The sequence below is a fragment of the Ptiloglossa arizonensis genome, chromosome 1 (genome assembly GCF_051014685.1).
Source record: "Ptiloglossa arizonensis isolate GNS036 chromosome 1, iyPtiAriz1_principal, whole genome shotgun sequence".
In the NCBI taxonomy this organism is placed as follows: Eukaryota; Metazoa; Arthropoda; class Insecta; order Hymenoptera; family Colletidae; genus Ptiloglossa; species Ptiloglossa arizonensis.
In genome coordinates, this window is record NC_135048.1 from 13,477,850 (window position 1) to 13,496,387 (window position 18,538).

The 18,538-nt window shown below is 39.6% G+C and overlaps 1 protein-coding gene across 9 annotated transcripts in view; it reads left to right on the top strand.

The window, feature by feature from the left end:
• The window catches only part of LOC143153205 (pleckstrin homology domain-containing family G member 5), a 119,418-nt gene that overhangs the window by 90,648 nt on the left and 10,232 nt on the right, over positions 1-18,538 (top strand). For all 9 annotated transcript variants that reach the window (XM_076324160.1, XM_076324153.1, XM_076324177.1 and 6 more), the window contains 2 exons: positions 9,054-9,157; positions 12,128-12,264. In XM_076324160.1, coding sequence (XP_076180275.1) covers positions 9,054-9,157; positions 12,128-12,264 — 241 coding nt within the window. The remainder of the gene's footprint in view (positions 1-9,053; positions 9,158-12,127; positions 12,265-18,538) is intronic.

Consider the following 18,538-nt stretch of genomic DNA (forward strand, 5'->3'; position numbering starts at 1 on the left):
GAAACTAAACGTACACAGGTGCATCGGTGTCCCCGAACGATCTCTCGTGCACCTTGTTGTACAAATCGAACGCCGTTTGACAAGTTGGATCGCAAGAGTGTATCGTGTTTCTGAGCGTTACAAGAACTCGACGAGAACGATTTATTTTATTCGAGCTGTTATTTTAGTCGGTGTTTTATTTACACCGATCCGTGACGACTTTCGACGAGAATATTTATTTCGAATTTTAGAGTAATAAATAAAAAAGTTGTTTATCGTGCAAGAATTTATCGAATTCCTGAATGTTGCAAGACTCAACGAGAACGACTTATTTTATTCGAGACAAAGAAGAGTAAACTCGACACCGATCCTTGACAACTTTAAACAAGAATATTTATTTCGAATTTCAAAGTAACAAATAACGAAGTTGTTTATCGTGCAAGAATTTATCGAATTTGTAAACGTTGCAAGACTCAATGAGAACAACTTATTTCATTCGAGACAAAGAAGAGTGAACTCGACACCGACCCGTGACGACTTTAAACAAGAATATTTTATCCAAATTTCAAACTAACTCGAAAAATTATAATTTATAATATTTACTGTGCAAGAATTTGTCAAATTTCTGATCGTTGCAAGACTCGACGAGAACTTATTTTACTCGAAACAAAGAAAAGTAAACTCGACACCGATCCGTGACAACTTTAAACAAGAATATTTATTACGAATTTCAAAGTAACAAATAACGAAGTCGTTTATCGTGCAAGAATTAATCCGAATCGTCGCGAGAATTAATCCCAGCGCTGCCCTCGACGACGTTTAAACTGATTCTAAACTGATTCTCGAGCGGTCAAGTCCAGTTCGCCGTAGTCTCGAATGTGCCGGTTCCACCCTTAACCGTACGAATCCTCGTCCCAGAAGGAAATACGGGGGTAAACTACCCCGTTGGAAGGCTCACGGAGTGCCAGGTGTTTGTCGACGATTGGCCGTTTAGCAATTCAAATCGAAGTTTCTAGGGATGCGTTCGCGTAACGGCGCACTCGTTGCCTTGGCGTCCATGGACGTGATGTAAATTAGACAATAAAATGTCCGCCAAGGCATTCGTCGTGGCGCACGTAATACCGGCGATTACGAGCCATTTACGTCCACGTCGGGTTTCGTTTTATTCCGTCGAAATTAATTGCCCGAACAAAACAGGACCGTCCTGGATCCTTGACTCCTTAATTTTTTTTCATGTTCCTCGGACTGCTACGGAGGTAGTGGGCGGGGGTGGGTGGGTGGGTGGGGGTGGGTGGGCGGGGAGTTGGGGCGTGACTTGATTTCATTTACTGCCATGGAAACTACCCTCGCTGCTCTCGATTTTCGCCTCCCTTCACGGCCCAGTCAGCGTCCCTCTTTTTATGAATCCTCCGGAATTGAGAAAATTGTTTTCGATTATTTCTTAACTTTTACTAATCTCTCTCACGTTGTAAACGTTGGTGTTTCGTGCGTTGCGTTAAACCGCTCCGTTGCTGGTTTAGTTTGGTTTCGAGCGTTAGGATTAATCGACGGTGAAGTAGATTTCACTTTCACTTTGGATATTTGAATAACTTTTTGCTTGAAATTGTACATAATCTGTATCATCGTCTTACGTGTTTCTCAACTAATTTACTCTTATTACATTACATCGTTTTTGATTATTTTTAAACTTTGCTAGCTTAGTTTAGTTTCGATTGTTGATATAAGCCGATGTTGAAATCGATTTTATTTTCACCACGTCGATTTTGGATATTTGAATAACTTTTGCTTGAAATTGTACATAATCTGTATCATCGTCTTACGTGTTTCTCAACTAATTTACTTTTATTACATTACATCGTTTTTGATTATTTTTAAACTTTGCTAGTTTAGTTTAATTTCGATTGTTGATATAAGTCGATGTTGAAATCGATTTTACTTTTACCGCGTTGAATTCGGATATTTGGGTAATTCGTTTCTTTCAATTTTACATGCAATTCTCCTTTCTGTATTACCATCTTACGTGTTCCTCACCTTCCTTACTCTTATTAGATTACCGGATTTTTGTATTTTTATTCCAAGAATATTTTACCTTCAATTACTTCTTATTATAGTAGAATTCCAATAATCCGGGCATACGAGGAGGGACTTCGGCAATGCCGGATTATTGGACTATACCTATAATACGCTAAAAACAAGAAATGTAATTTAAGAAACGAAAATAGTCAAGGCAGTATTACAATTTATTGCGAAAAATAGAGTATAGAAAATATAGAAATAAAGTATAGAAAATTAAAGTGTAGAAAATGTAGAAATAAAGTGTAGAGAATTAAAGTATAGAAAATATAGAAATAAAATGTAGAAAATATAGAAATAAAATCATCTGACAACGACTTCTTTGATTATGCGAAATACGACTCGTAATAATTATCGAATGACGTTCGTAAGGCATGGTCATGGTCGGGGTATGCGGGCGGATTATCAGGTATGTCGTATCTCGATTTATTCTTGGACTTTTTCTTATCACAGATCACCTTGAATTTTTGGAAGGTTATCGATTCTTAACTCTGACAATTCAGAAGGATTTTTTCGAGTTTCGCAATACAATAACGGTACTTTTCATACGAACCCGTAACATTTACTTCGATCGTAATCATTTTTGTGTAACTTTTTCAAGTTTCAAAATACTACCACAGTATATTTCATACGAGTCTAATAAATTTCTTTAATCGCAATTTTTCTGTACTCTTTTTCAAGTTTCAAAATACGGTCGAAGTATTTCTCATACGAGCCTATAATAATTTCTTCAATCGCAATTTTTTTGTAGTTTATTTCGAGTTTCAAAATACGGTCAGTGTACGGTCGAAATATTTCTCATACGAACCTATAATAATTTCTTCAATCGCAATTTTTTTGTAATTTATTTCGAGTTTCAAAATACGGTCAGTATACGGTCGAAGTATTTTCCATACGAGTCTATAGTAATTTCATCGTCCGTAGTGATTTCTCTCGCGATCATTTTTCTGTAATTTGTTCACGTTTCGAAGTACAAACGGAGTATCTTTCACACCAGTCTACAATAACTTCTTCCATCGCAACCTTTCCGTAATTTATCTCGAGTTACAAAATACGGTCGCGATACTTTTTACACCGTCCCGTAACAATTTCCTCGATCGAAATTTTCCCGTAGCTTGCGCTATAAAAAAATGGAGAGTTCTATTTGAAGTTCACCGTCTCGATTACGGTCTTACCCGTCCGCTGCGCCATCGTTGTCGCGATTCAAATAACATGGACGCGGTGTCTTTGAATTGACAACAATATTCCTGTCGTGGAGCGCGTTTACCTCGGACAATGAGATCTTGCGTTACTCGTTCGCCGTGAAAGAAATCCAACGAAATGTTTTTCTCGCGCCTCGGTAAAAGCTTGAAGGGATTGGGTCGGAGTCCTTTCGGCTTTGCGCGACGACGATGGCTCTCTTCTGTTTTTCGTTCTCTATGCAGACAAGAAAATCCTCCCCCCTTTCCATTTTCTCGTTCCTTTATCGTAACAAATCCTCGAACCGTTTCAAATTCTCATGGATATCGTACGTTCGATTTCCTTTTCTACGCTCCGTACGAACAAGTTACTTACCGCTGCGCGTTGGTCAAGGTCACTTGAAGATCGTGTCACGAAGATCCTTGAATTCTTCAATATCGAACAACACACGAGCATATTCGATGAACAAGATCGGTGAGTTTCGTGATCGAACGACCATCGAAGAAATGAACCAATCGTAATATTTCCTCTCTGATATTTCGCGATTAAAATATAATTATTAACCTTTCAGCTACTTTACGCTACTACAGTTGTCTCCGTCTATGTCATTCTTTTTTCTTTTTAACGGTACGCCACTGTAGTAGCTTTCCACTAGATTTTCTTTTCAACAATCGTCCACTGTAGCGGATTATTTATCTTTTCACCTTGAAAGTTAGAAAAAGGAGTACCGAGAACAATAATTGATACTTGATGGTATCTTGAAAAGGATTTAGAATAATCGAATCGGTGCTAAGTAATTTCTCGGGTCGCCATCTCTTTTTTCTTTCTTCGCTGTGAAATCAATGACATTCCAAACGAATTCACTTTCTCGCGATCGGTCTCATCGTAACCAAGATGTTAAAAAATAATTTGCATCGCGTTGAAATTTAGAACACTCGAATCAATGCGAAGTAATTCCACAAGTCGCTGTATTTTTCTTTTTTTTTTTTCTTTTTTGCTGTAAAATCAGTGACACGCTGAATGCATCGGACTCGCTTTTCCACAGGGATCGAAATTGGAAATACAATTACACAGCGAACGTCTTCGCACTTAAACGTTATGTTCGCGATGGTCGGGAGCACAGATGGTCCATTCGCTTCTTTGTTATTAAGTATCGCGAAATCTCATCAAAGAAAGTGGCCAAGAGTCGCGAAATATTACGAGAACACCGCTGTCCGTTTATGGATAGCCAGTTCAGCGAAAATCGGTTAACTCCAGAGAAATTGAAACATTTGAATCGCACGTTCGAAATCGTTTCACTCGATAGTTTCAGTGGACTTTGGTAACGAAAGAAACTCGACGAAGAAAATCCTCCGAAAGAACGAATGGTACCGACTTTCGTTTTGTTTCCTTTAAAATTATGTAAAATATACCAATTTGTATGTAGATTGCGCCCGGACGCTATGAGACTTCTAAAAAAGAATTTTCGAAAAATCTTGGTGTCCATTAACTTCGCAATGTATTTTAAAACACAATGTATTTTAATCGTTTTTTTTTCTCTCTTTTTTTTTTACAAAATTCGTTACTCCCTAGGATTCTATCGTACGAAACTAGATTTTCGTTTAAAAGAAACAGAGGTGATTTTTTAATGTCTTCGGTATCTTTGATACTTACAATAATACGTGTCCACGACAATAGAACTTTCTCGTTTCAATAGTTTTTCTTTCTTGTTTCTCCACGTGTTTCAGAAATAACTCAATCGGACCCTTGGTATAAATCGCCCTGTATTATAAGGAGAATAAAAGACCGGTCCCGAGTTAAGGAGAATGTACTACCACGAGGGGAATGTGGATAAGGACGAATAATTTTTCCTTAGTCGTAGGCCTTACGAAGACTGACTAAGACTTATGGTCCTATACGACTCGCAATTCCTTGTACGGACTGACTTCTCTTTTTCCTTACAATACAACGCGTTACCAAGAAATTTGAAGTGTCTCGTAAAGTGTACGTTTCTTCCAACTTCTTATCTCGATACTTTTATACGAAAAATAACGAAGTGGATAATCTAAGAAAAAGTATATATCGTTGCGTTTAGAAAAGGATCGATGACTTTGAAATTTTGGAAAAATAACCACGTGAAAAATTTACGTACATTTCTTCCAACTTCTTATCTGGATACTTTTATACGAAAAATAACGAAGTGGATAATCTAAGAAAAAGTATATATCGTTGCGTTTAGAAAAGGATCGATGACTTTGAAATTTTGGAAAAATAACCACGTGAAAAATTTACGTACATTTCTTCCAACTTCTTATCTGGATACTTTTATACGAAAAATAACGAAGTGGATAATCTAAGAAAAAGTATATATCGTTGCGTTTAGAAAAGGATCGATGACTTTGAAATTTTGGAAAAATAACCACGTGAAATATTTGTTCGTCCGTTATTATATTTACCCCTTCGTACGGTTTAACTTCGTCCTGAATAATTTTCTCGTACGTCCAGAAGCATCGGAAATATTCAAGTGTTTCCATTGAAACGATCCACCCAGTATATGCACGATCGTACGCCAAAAGTACAAAATGGAGTACATAACTACCAGATAGACAGTTCGACTCCATCGACTGACAATTTCCTATTATTGGCACCATTATCGTTCATCCCCAAAGTGCCGATATCATCGTTTTGCATCGATCGCGCCATTAGCCGCAGAATTTCGACGGAAACTTTGATTGGGAGTAACAGGCACGTTTGTAGCTCCGTCACGGACGCGTATTTATTTTTATGGGCGAGGTCGAACCCGTCGGGAGTCCCCCCTTGGGAACGACGAAACGTCCCTTAGTCCTGGCCAAATCGATATCGTGCAAACGGTCCGTTTGTCGGCTCGCGATTATCGATTCGGTGGATTTAAGTTTTCGACGTGTACGAAGACACGCTGTTCGTCGTGCCAGCTTTCATTAACAACTCGTGCAGAACGTATTGGGTGGTAATTGACGAACGATTAAAATAAAGAAAGAAGACCGCTTCGAAAAGTTGCTTTTCCGTGAATTGGATTAACTACCGAAAACATCGAACGAATCCTGGCTAAGTTAGGGTTTGGATTGGGTATCGATTATATTTTCTTGTTCCTTTTACGTAATACCACGAATACAAAGGTGTAGAATATGTTAACAATTGTGCCGATATTGAATGTGAACTAAGCTTGACGATGAGTCAAGTGTCCAGGTTGGATACACAAACCGATAGGATGTAATTCGATTAACAATTATTCGAGTTAGGTGTCTAGATTAGATATAGAAGCTGAAAGGATGTTGTTCGACTAACAGAAAAAATTGAGTGTCATAAACTGCTTTTCAGCAGTTCGATTGAACCGAATCGATCGAACGTTCCATTGTGAACGTTCGGTGTTACTCGTTAGATGAAAGTTGAAACGTTGAAAACGGAGTGGGGAAGAAAATGGTCGGCAACTGTTCCTACAGAAGAAAGAAAGAATGGGTATTCGTGTGTTCGGGGGCCACTCGAGTAAATTTATCTCCTTTTCTCCGTAGAAATAAAACACTTTTCATCGTCACCGTGAAAAGATGAACGCTGCGTTAGTAGTGAAATATTTTTTTGCCCACCGTGACATACATTTTCGAGCGGTACAGTCGCTCGAAGTTGCGCACCGGCAAATTACGGCCGGTAGAAGTGGGATCGTTTGCAAACTGACTTTATACGTCGCCGTTCTACTTGTCTGGTCGCAGCCGGGTCTATTCTACTCGGCCGGCCATTCGTAGCTCTATTCTACTTGTCGCACCGTATATATTAGATTCTACCGGTTAACGGGGCGAGTTTCCCGCCGTGATTGTCCCCGTCGGCGGATTAATTGAATATTAAGCGTTACGACCGTTTTGTTCCCCTCGAAAACCGGAAGCGATTACACGAATAAATTCCAAGGATTTTCGAAGCTGTTGAAACGTGGTCGCGGCGCGGCTGAAAGTTCGGTGAGGAAATATCAATTAAAAGAACGACGAGGGGAAAAATATGAGCGACGATAAAAAGAAAAAGAAAAAGAAAAAAACGAGGGATTATAAAAGCGAAATGACTGTCGAAAGGTCGTGTACGAACGAACGTGATCCATTTTTCCGTGCGCGACCCGGTCAGGGTCCGCGAATAAAGATTCTTTCCCGCCTTATTGTCCGCCAGTGTCACCGACTGCGGAAGTCTCCTTTGACACGGAGCCACTCGTCTGTTTCGCGAAACACCGCATTTTCGTGTCAATTATGCGCACGGCCCTTTATCGAACAACGAGCGACGCCCGACGTGGAATTTTATACACGAATTTTCTGTTTCGAAGTTCCTGTCGGTCGGCGTAAAAGTTATACTTACGTGGGAAACGAGGACGCGAGGGAGGGAAGTTCTCGTTCGCTGGTACAGGTTTCGCGAGTTGCGGGAACCAACTGCAACGAACCTTGTGTTACTTGAATAATTCCAGAAATCGTATTCGTAGAGGCCCAATTCAGACGTACGGTACACTGATATTGTTGCCTCGTTGGTCTCTCTTTTGTAATCTCGCGTCTTTTTCGTCGATTATTAATACCTGAGATACCGATCCCTGGATACGGCACCAGTTCTAATTTTTGCATCAAGTTCAACGCTGTTGCGATTCTGAATTTAATGTTTCAGACACACCGTGCCTCCAGTTCTATATTGGACTTTCAAATTTTATATTATTGTAATCCTATAGCGGGAAAGCCACATCCTAACCTCCTGTATTTCCTTTTTGGGCTTCGAATCGTACAGTATTGTAGTTCCACATCAGGCCCCAATTTTATACACTATCATAGTTACCCCCCTTTGGGTCTCAAAACATTTGCTATTGCAGTTCCACATTAAGCTCTACGTTTTACATTCTTGTAGAGTCTTTCACATTCTCATTAGGTCTCGAAACACAACACTATTCTTAGTTTCACGTTAGGCCCCACATTCTACACATTATTGTAGGCCCTCGTTAGGTCTCTAAACACACTCTTATTCTAGTTCCACATTAGGCCCCAAATTCTACATTATTGTAAGCCCTCGTTAGGTCTCGAAACACACTCTTATTCTAGTTCCACATTAGGCCCCACATTCTACGTTATTGTAGGCCTTCGTTACGTCTCGAAACACACACGCTATTCAACATTAGGCCCCTCACATTCTAATATTATTATAGGCCCTCGTTAAGTCTCAAAACACACTGTTTCTATTCTAATTCCACATTAAGCCCCACAGTCTACATTATTGTAGGGCCATCATTGGGTCTCTCAAATCACAAACTATTCTCTATTTCCACATTAGGTCCCACATTCTACATTATTATAGGCCCTCGTTAAGTCTCGAAACACATTCTGCCTTGTACACCGGGACATTGGAAGATCGGTAAAGATTCGTATATATACCGATCAGAGATGGTACGGGAACTTGCGGGAAACGGTGAAAGGTCGGTTTCCCTCTGGTGGCGAGTACGGGAGATAGAGAAGAAAGCAGTATATCTCTCATCAAGAGTCGTTGTTGATCGGTGTTAAATTAAGTCACGATAACCTTACACTTATACTCTGCAATAATCATAATTATTATAATTTATTATAATCATTATTATTATTAATATCTTCCGTACCACCGTAACCCCCCATTACGGCTCAAAATTACGCCAGACTTCAAATTCCACTCTACCATATCCCTACATCGAACCTCTTCTTATCCCAAATTGAGTCCCAAAATTCTCACCCTTCCGTTCACAAATCTACCTCCAGACCTCTACCGTCCCAAATACAACCAATCAACGAGTGAACCCGCCGTAACGGTCACAAACGATGTTTCAGGTATCCAGCAGCGAGTATTTCAGCGTCAGCTTCGACTTGTCCGACGATTCCGGTTCCTTGGACAGGGACGAATTCCTACCAGCTGCGAAGGGGACCTGCCTGGCGTAAGTGCACCGAACTGTAACCTCGTAATTTCCTCAAATTCCTCGTGTCATCCCCTGGACCGGCTCTCTACCCTATTTTGGATCCTGTCGTCGCCCGTTGAGAACAGTTGTCACGGAGAAACCCCAGCGTTTTGTCCTTGTTCGAGAAATGTCGGCGGCGTGGCGTGTCACGGGGCCGAAATGAAATTTCGAACGATTTACGCACATGTAAATAGCTGCCACGGACGACAATTTGGCCGGAATTGCGCCTCGAGGGAGAGAAGAAAGGCGTGAATTTTACCAGCACTCCCTTAAGACGCGTATAACGCTCGAACGAACCCTTTGAGAACCGACCGACACGTGGGCGTTGCTTAATAATTTGCCAGTAAATAACAAACGATACACCGGTGTACGAATTTATGACGCAAGAGCGCGGAACTCCCGGCGTAATCTTATCGAAGTTGCTCGCACTTTACGAGCACCGCAACGAACGAGACAGTCGCACCGGAAGCAGACAGTGTGCTCCCGATGGTACTTTTGCGCCGGGGATTTCCAGTTAACGCACGTGGCTCCGTACCAGGGACGAATCGAGAAACGGGATAATACAATTGCATTGTCCGGCCCTTATGAAAGAATTTCGTAACAATATCCAATCGTAATAATAGCAATAATAATAGTATTCGCGGTGAAACGATAAAGATTAGTTTGTCCCGCGCGCACTCGAATTAATCGTTCCTCTTTTTATCGAATTCAGTTTTAGCCACTTCGGAAAGAACTTTTCAACGTTTAGAGGTTGCAAAGCCATGAATTACACTTGAGAAGTCGAACGAGCGATCGTGAACCTCCCTTTGGAAGTATAATAATGACTCCGAAGGGAGGCGTTTATAATCCATTTCGATTATAATTTATAAAATTTATAATAGGTAAATCGAGGGATTGTTTCTCGAGACGTTATTTCTTGGGAAATCACTTTTCGAGGGATGAATTTCTTGGGAAATCGCATTTCGAGGGATTATTTCTTGGGAAAACACATTTTGAGGGATTACTTCTTGAGAAATCTTTTTTTGAGAAATTACTTCTTGGGAAATCACATTTCGAGAGATTATTTCTTGGGAAAACACAGTTTGAGGGATTACTTCTTGAGAAATCTTTTTTTGAGAAATTATTTCTTGAGAAATCACTTTTCGAGGGTTTGTTTCTTGGGAAATCCTTTCTTGAGAAATTACTTCTTGGGAAATCACATTTCGAGAGATTATTTCTTGGGAAAACACAGTTTGAGGGATTACTTCTTGAGAAATCTTCTTTTGAGAAATTACTTCTTGGGAAATCACATTTCGAGAGATCATTTCTTGGGAAAACACATTTCGAGGGATTACTTCTTGAGAAATCTTTTTTTGAGAAATTATTTCTTGAGAAATCACTTTTCGAGTCATTATTTCCTGGGAAATAACTTTTTAAGAGATCATTTATCGGTAAATCCCTGTTTGAGAAATTATTTCTTGAGAAATCACTACTTGAGACATTATTTCCTGGGAAACAACTTTTTAAGGGATCATTTATCGGTAAATCCCTTTTTGAGAAATTATTTCTTGAGAAATCACTACCTGAGACATTATTTCTTGGGAAATCGCTTCTCAATTTATCTTTCATCGATTTTATAAATTATAAGTAGAAGCAACCAGAGAAACGTCACTTCTCTTTTAATTATTAGCATCGTTGTATTAAGCTGCTAAAACTTGGGCCGGGTTCGTCTGTGTGTTAAAACATCCTTGGAGCGTACCTGGGTACTTAAAGTCGCGTAAACGCCCTTCGATCCTCGATGCCAGGAACGTTGCTGCCACCGAAATTATGGAATATAATCTGTTCGCGAAAGGCTACAGCGAAACATTCGCGACGGTAAGCTTCGCATCGGATGGGAAACGCGTGGCTTGTTCGCAGTAGTTTCGCTCAATAATTCACGCGCCCTGATGATTACGCTGCCACGGAGCGTTATAAATTCGCACGAAGGATCGCTGGTACCACGTGCAACTTTTTCCTCACAGACTGGTGACTGGTAGTCGACAATTGTTCGACAATCGTTTGTTGGTCAAAACGGTGACTTGTTTAATTTATTGTTTAATTTCGTACCATGGTAATATGAATATACCGATGAAATTCTCTTCGAGTAGAACATATCATTTTACTGGTAACAATTCCAGCGGTGATTTACAGTGGAGTATAATTTATCATTTTTTTTAGATCGTTATTTGCGATGGAGGGATTCCTGTCGTTTCTCGAATAACGGAATTATAGTAGTTTTATTTCTTGCGAAGAATTAAAATAGGGTAGTCACGAGATTATTGCAAAATTATCGAGCCTCGAGTCACAAGGTATTTCAGTCCCAATATAGGTTCTGAATTTTGATTCCATGTTGGGCCCTGAATTTCTCACCGATGTATTCCCAAACTAGTCCCATAATCTCAAAGTGTTAAAGTGTATAATTGGAGTTTAAATTCTGTCCTGTAGGAATTTAATATCGAGCTGCATGTATCACACTGCGAGGCTCTCGAATCTCCTACTAATTTCGGTCTCAAATTGGTCCCAAATATGTCAAAAATTCTCCTACCAATTGTAGTCCCAAATTTGTGCCAAATCACTTATCTCCATTCTTGAAATATTACGATAGCCAATTGAAAAAGCACAATTTCCTTTAAACAAAACACGTTTAAAGTTCAATCGAATTCTCTTAAAGAAAAATTTTCGGAATAGATACTCGAAATGTATTTTTCAAAAATGAAATTTAAAAATCGGTTTTCTGACCCTCTCGAAATGGGAATAACCCCTTGAACAATAAGTTTACATTTTTTCATACGGTACAGTAAGTTTGCACATTTTCACACCGAGCGATAAGTTCAAATTTTCACATATTTTCACACCGAACAATAGGTTTACGTTCTCACATCGTTTCCAGAAGCAGTGTTTTAAAATCCATGTGCACATTGTTTGTTCCAGGGAGGCACTGAACACCGCTTGCGAGAGACGTGGAATAGACCTGTCGCGCATCGAAGTTCACGACAGTTTCTCGACACCATTACCGATTCTGACGACAGACACAGCGAGCCTCGGTGGAAAACACTTACGAATAACAGGTAACCGCATTAACAATTCGAATTGTTTCGTTGGCACGCCGCGTTGCACCGTACCGGTACCGGAGCGCCCCTAAATAGCCACTGGTACTAATTTCGCCACGGAAGTGGGTCGTTCCAACGTTATGCAAAATAAGCCGAAAAACACGGGCACGTCGAGTCAACCTTATATCAAACCACTGCTTACCGGTTATCGTAAAACTTCGCTCATTAACTCGCGTAACATTTGCATTTTCGCCTTCGTAACCCGCAATCTCGACTGACGTATACGACCTTCGGAACTCGAACTCCACATTTAACCGGGGAACCTCGAGCGCGCGAACAGTACAAACTGCCCCATAATTCATGCGAAACTGATAATAGATACGATCTGCGGCGGTCGTTTAAAGCAAAACTGGTGTAATCGACTGCCGTTGCGCACGCAATAATCATTCGCACGAGGAATTGATAAATTAAACGAAACGAACGAAAGGCGGGGGGCGGGGGGGTGTAAAGGTCGCTCGTTCGAACGAGCCAAACCGTAAAGGCGCGAATATACAGTTCGAGTAATTATGTCGCCTTGTAAACGTCGGACATCACGGCACGGTCGGAGATTAACCGCCGCGAAAGGAAATTGAACTCGATACCGACATCAACGGGGATGCACGTACCGGCGTCTTTTGATCGATCCCGTTGGCGTGTCATAGGTACACTGACCGCTGTCTGACTATGGACGGGTGTAATAAATGTACACACAGGTCGTTGCGATAATAAACCAATTGCTCGAGGGTGCCGTGCTTTTCAACGAACTCGATTCGTCGCGACGGTTGAGCATCACCGGACTCGTAATACTTAAACCTTGCCCACTGTTAGGATTCATTTGACCCGAAATCGAACTTTGGTAGTGAGTAATCTTTCGACGAATTATTCGATTTACACGAAATTCACTGTTATCGACGCTGCTCGAAGAATGTACCAGGAAAGTCAGAATGCGTTTAGTGTTGCTTTGTACGAGTTATCGAACTTTGGTAGTGAGTAATCTTTCGACGAATTATTCGATTTACACGAAATTCACTGTTATCGACACTGCTCGAAGAATGTACCAGGAAAGTCAGAATGCGTTTAGTGTTGCTTTGTACGAGTTATCGAACTTTGGTAGTGAGTAATCTTTCGACGAATTATTCGATTTACACGAAATTCACTGTTATCGACACTGCTCGAAGAATGTACCAGGAAAGTGAGAATGCGTTTAGTGTTGCTTTGTACGAGTTATCGAACTTTGGTAGTGAGTAATCTTTCGACGAATTATTCGATTTACACGAAATTCACTGTTATCGACGCTGCTCGAAGAATGTACCAGGAAAGTGAGAATGCGTTTAGTATTGCTTTGTACGAGTTATCGAACTTTGGTAGTGAGTAATCTTTCGACGAATTATTCGATTTACACGAAATTCACTGTTATCGACGCTGCTCGAAGAATGTACCAGGAAAGTGAGAATGCGTTTAGTGTTGTTTTGTACGAGTTATCGAACTTTGGTAGTGAGTAATCTTTCGACGAATTATTCGATTTACACGAAATTCACTGTTATCGACGCTGCTCGAAGAATGTACCAGGAAAGTGAGAATGCGTTTAGTGTTGTTTTGTACGAGTTATCGAACTTTGGTAGTGAGTAACTTTTTGACAAAATTTTTCTATATGGACTTTATCGACTATTATCAGCACTACTCGAAGGATATACCATGAAAATAAAAATGCATTTAGCGTTGCTTTGTACGAGTTATCGAACTTTGGTAGTGAGTAACTTTTTGACAAAATTTTTTTATATTAGCTTTATCGACTATTATCAGCACTACTCGAAGAATGTAAAAATGTATTTAGTGTTATTTTCTACAAAATATCTATCTTTGTTACACTGGTAGAAAGTCGAATTTTGACACTGAGTAATTTTTTAACGAAATTTTCAATTGATACGAAATTTACTATTATCAACACTGTTCGAAGGATGTACCAAGTAAGGAAAAACGTATATACCATAACCTGGTACTCGTCTTTCAATAAATGTTCATTCTTTTAGAAGACAAGGAAAGCCTTTATCGGAAATATATTACATATTTAATTTCTCGAGAAATTTGTAATAACCAGTTATAATTCAAACGCAAAACGTACATTTTGAGATAGATTAAACCCGTGGCAATATCACTGTCGAATGTCCAAGAATCAAATATAATACAAATTGCATGTACGATTTATACTACAAAGTACAATGCACAATAATAATAAATTTTTTTTCAAACCAGACCAGGAATCAAAAGTTATCGCACAGAGACGATCCCGAATTGGAGTAACGCAAAATTATCCAATTATCGTTCATTTCTAAATGAATTGAGCCAAGATTCGATAAAAACTTACATTCGTAGTACGACCGTGCTGCAAAAATATAAATTTCTCTTGACAATAGTTCAAAACGGAGAAAAATAATTACAACCTTTCGTATTGATAAAAAAAATTATTCACACTTTATATAAACAAGATACGCGTAACGAGTAATACAAATTTTGTTCCATAACCGTAATAAATGTCGTGAATAGAGATCATTAAATTTATTTAAATATTATATTCTCCGATGCGCATTTATTTGATCCGACCGGCTACAGTGTAACAATTATTTCAACATCGCACAAGGGTTAAATCGCACGTAGCGAAACGCTCGGATTGTAGGATGTTGATAGAACGTCTGCACGAAGACCTAACCTGGATCAGACATAATTCCGTAACACGTTGAATCCACACGGATTATTGTCCAAATTATGCGTACGCGATTTTTCCTTGCTGAAACCACGAGATCTCGATTTCGAATCTATCTGCTCGAAGCACGAAACATCGATACAAAATCTTGGGTTTGCGTTCGATCACGGTAAGCTTAACACACACACATAAACCGATCCGAATTGAAATTACAATTGACTCAACTCGATCAGCCTTGCTCGAGGCACGATTCATTCACACGAATCTTAAGCGCGGTACTCACAGTGTTGCTCTGTCCGATCGTGGCGAGGTCATACTACTTGAAATTCACCGCAAACCCATTAAAATCCGTGTCTTCGGTCTCTATTGACGCAATTCGCATCAAAGAAGCGTGCTTACTCCTTGTTTGCCCTCTCGGCACTGTTGACATTTTCGAGGTAATTTATGATTGTCAATATTGATATCATCGGAGTTGTTTAACTTGCTACGATTTGAATTGTTCGAGAGATTTTATTACAATCGAACGATACAGGAGTATCGCGTAACGGTATTTCCAGCACGAATTGGACATTATCGAAAATGTAACGGATGCCTCCGCACATTTTAAGCGGGATACGGGATAGAAATACATTCGAACCAAGGGAAACGGGAATCACGTAAATGCAATACTTATGGTGTTGCATAAAACACGTGATTTATCGAGCTGGGGAAAAAGCTTCGTTGGTAAAAACACAGCGCACCGACAGGAATCTTGAAACGAGAACTCGCGTTATCACATCGGCTGACTTTAGCCTCGGTGTATACTACTGCTTAAATCTCACGGTTGGACCTTCTTTGGCTACCGTTTTTATGATTTTTATCATCTCAATTCGCAGAAAGGACGAACTTCCCTTAAGCTTGGCCCTCGATCATTTATCTTGATTAAAAATACAAACAACTCGTATCAACTTCGAACTCCGAACTCGATTAATCACTTTGGCCGATCATCGTCGATGTATACTACTTACGATCAAATTAATCGTATCTATTTAAACGGAATTGAAATTAAAGACGGTCAATATTCTTATCTAGATTATAAACTTCGAATAAACGATAACGAATTTTTCATTCGTTCGATAAAAATTACAATCTGAATTTTTTAAACGAAGCTACACTCCATCTGCAATAATAACGTACCTGTATATATATATATATATATATATATATATATATATATATTCAATGGCATAAACGTTATAAATGAATATCGTTACACGACGTTTTTATTCGTCGTTCATTGTTCGGATAAAATTGTGCCTTAAATCTCTGATTTAAATCCGTGCAATGCATTCCAATCTCGGGTACCGTTTTACCGGGAAACGAGGCTCCGATTTTTAAAAACGGACACACAATAACCGAACTCGGCCGAAGTCAATTAACACCATTTTAATTCGCAGTCCACGGAAACATCGGGCGTTTATTTAACGCCACGCGCTCATTTTCGTGCGTGGTTTCACGAAAGGGTTAACGAGAGGAACAACGAGAAACACGTTGAACAAAGAGAAATTATTTCTACCGATGTTTTTCACGGATTTTCAAAACTCTCTGGATCTTGATCAAAGGCTATTAACAAAACGATATTATATACCAACCGCGGTGAGGAATTACGGTCGAATGAAAAAGAATGGGCGAGCTGTAGCTGCACGCGAAGAGTTGCGAAAGGTTGCGATTCGGGGCGTTCGTTAATTCGAGCAGTGGCCTTGGAAAAATACGAACGAAAAGTAAAAACAAATTGCAACGACACGAAGCCACGATGAGACTTGGCCACCGTTTCTACTTTCCCTGCTTTCAACGTCACAGACACGCTCTTATTAAATATCTGATAGGTAAACAGATGCCTGTCACCCAGCAACAAGATAGAGTTAAGTTGATTAATTGCCAGCTGCCTACAAAAGGGCGCCCACGCAAGAAAATTTACCCTTAGAACAATGTAATTATCGAAGAGGACCCGATGCGAATTTCCATACTTATTTCTGAGTCCAAGTTATTAGATTCTCCCCTCGGTCCTCCGAAGAGAACAAAATAATACAATGGCTGCGTGTACTCGAAAGCTCCTCATCGAAGGACTTTTGAAACATTTGAAAAGAAAAAAAAAAAAAAAACAGCGTTATCGGTAGTAGGCGTATTAAATTGAAATACAAAGTGCGAGGAGAAAAAATTATTATGTTTATTCTTATCGATACAAAATTATCGTAATTGTGCGACGAAACATCGATGATCTTGAAAACTCTGGGGAAAAAATGACGGTTAACGTAATAGTTTTTTTTTTTCCTTTGAACGTGTTCACCCTTTGGATCTCTTGGTACAATGTTCGAAACGTAAGATTATTGTTCTCGCGTGTAACGAAAAACGAATGATCTGGAAAATTCCGAGAAAAATTTCTCACAGTTCTTTCTCGAACGTGTTCACCCTATGGAACTCTTGGTACAATGTTCGAAATATGGATTGGATGGCTTTGAAAATTCTGAGAAAAATTGTAATTCTTTTTCTTCGAATGCGTTCGACCTTTGAAACTATTCGTACAATGTTCGAAACGTAAGATTATAATTCTCGCGTGTAACGAAAAACGAATGATCTGGAAAATTCCGAGAAAAATTTCTCACAGTTCTTTCTCGAACGTGTTCACCCTTTGGAACTCTTGGTACAATGTTCGAGACATTTTATCATCGAAAATAATGCGACCTGGAACGTAAGTAATAGATTATCCAGTTTCGAACGAAAAGAACCGATGATATAGTTGCTCGCAGACGAAATTCGATTGTAAGGTGTTATTTCATTCGTGGTTTCTGCAATGTGGCAATGTTACCACGGTGAAACGTCCGTTGGAAACGGTTGGTTGGTGGAACAATACGGGAAATTAGTATTGTGGGATTCTCCTTCGACGCGAGCATCTTTTGACCCGCATGTGGGCAACGAGTTAATTTTGTTTCGTGGTGGTTTCAATCGTATCCAGCATCAGACACTATTACGGATTACACAAACGACAGAATTGTAACGTGGCTTGATTGCAAGGGACAGAGGGCCTTTTTGATACTTCTTTGAGCCATCGTTGACCTCAATTCGCGTCATTGATCACTGTGGAAGATGTAACATTGATATTTTGAAAATGTACGAATACTTCGATTCATTTCATTCGTGAGAAACATTTGTAATTTTTGAATGTAAAATGTCTGGAAATTTAAACGACGCGCACACCCGTCTATAAGTATCAGGACACCCTATATTTTTCGTAAAAAAAAAAAGGGGGGGGGGTTGAAAAATGTTACAAAAACACGGTACTCGCTATAGGCGTCGTATTCTTGTTCTCAATGTGACTTGTACTATTTTTAAGAATTCGAACTATCGTTGAAACATCATATTTTTATTGTTAACGCGACTTTTTCAGCGTGAGCTTTTTTCATATTATTTTCAAGGTTTCGAACGTGTCGTTTAACGTCAAAGAAATTTCCATATCTTCCCGGTCGCGGAAGTGGCGTAACTCCTTAACATTTCAGCTCCACGCGTAATGCGTTG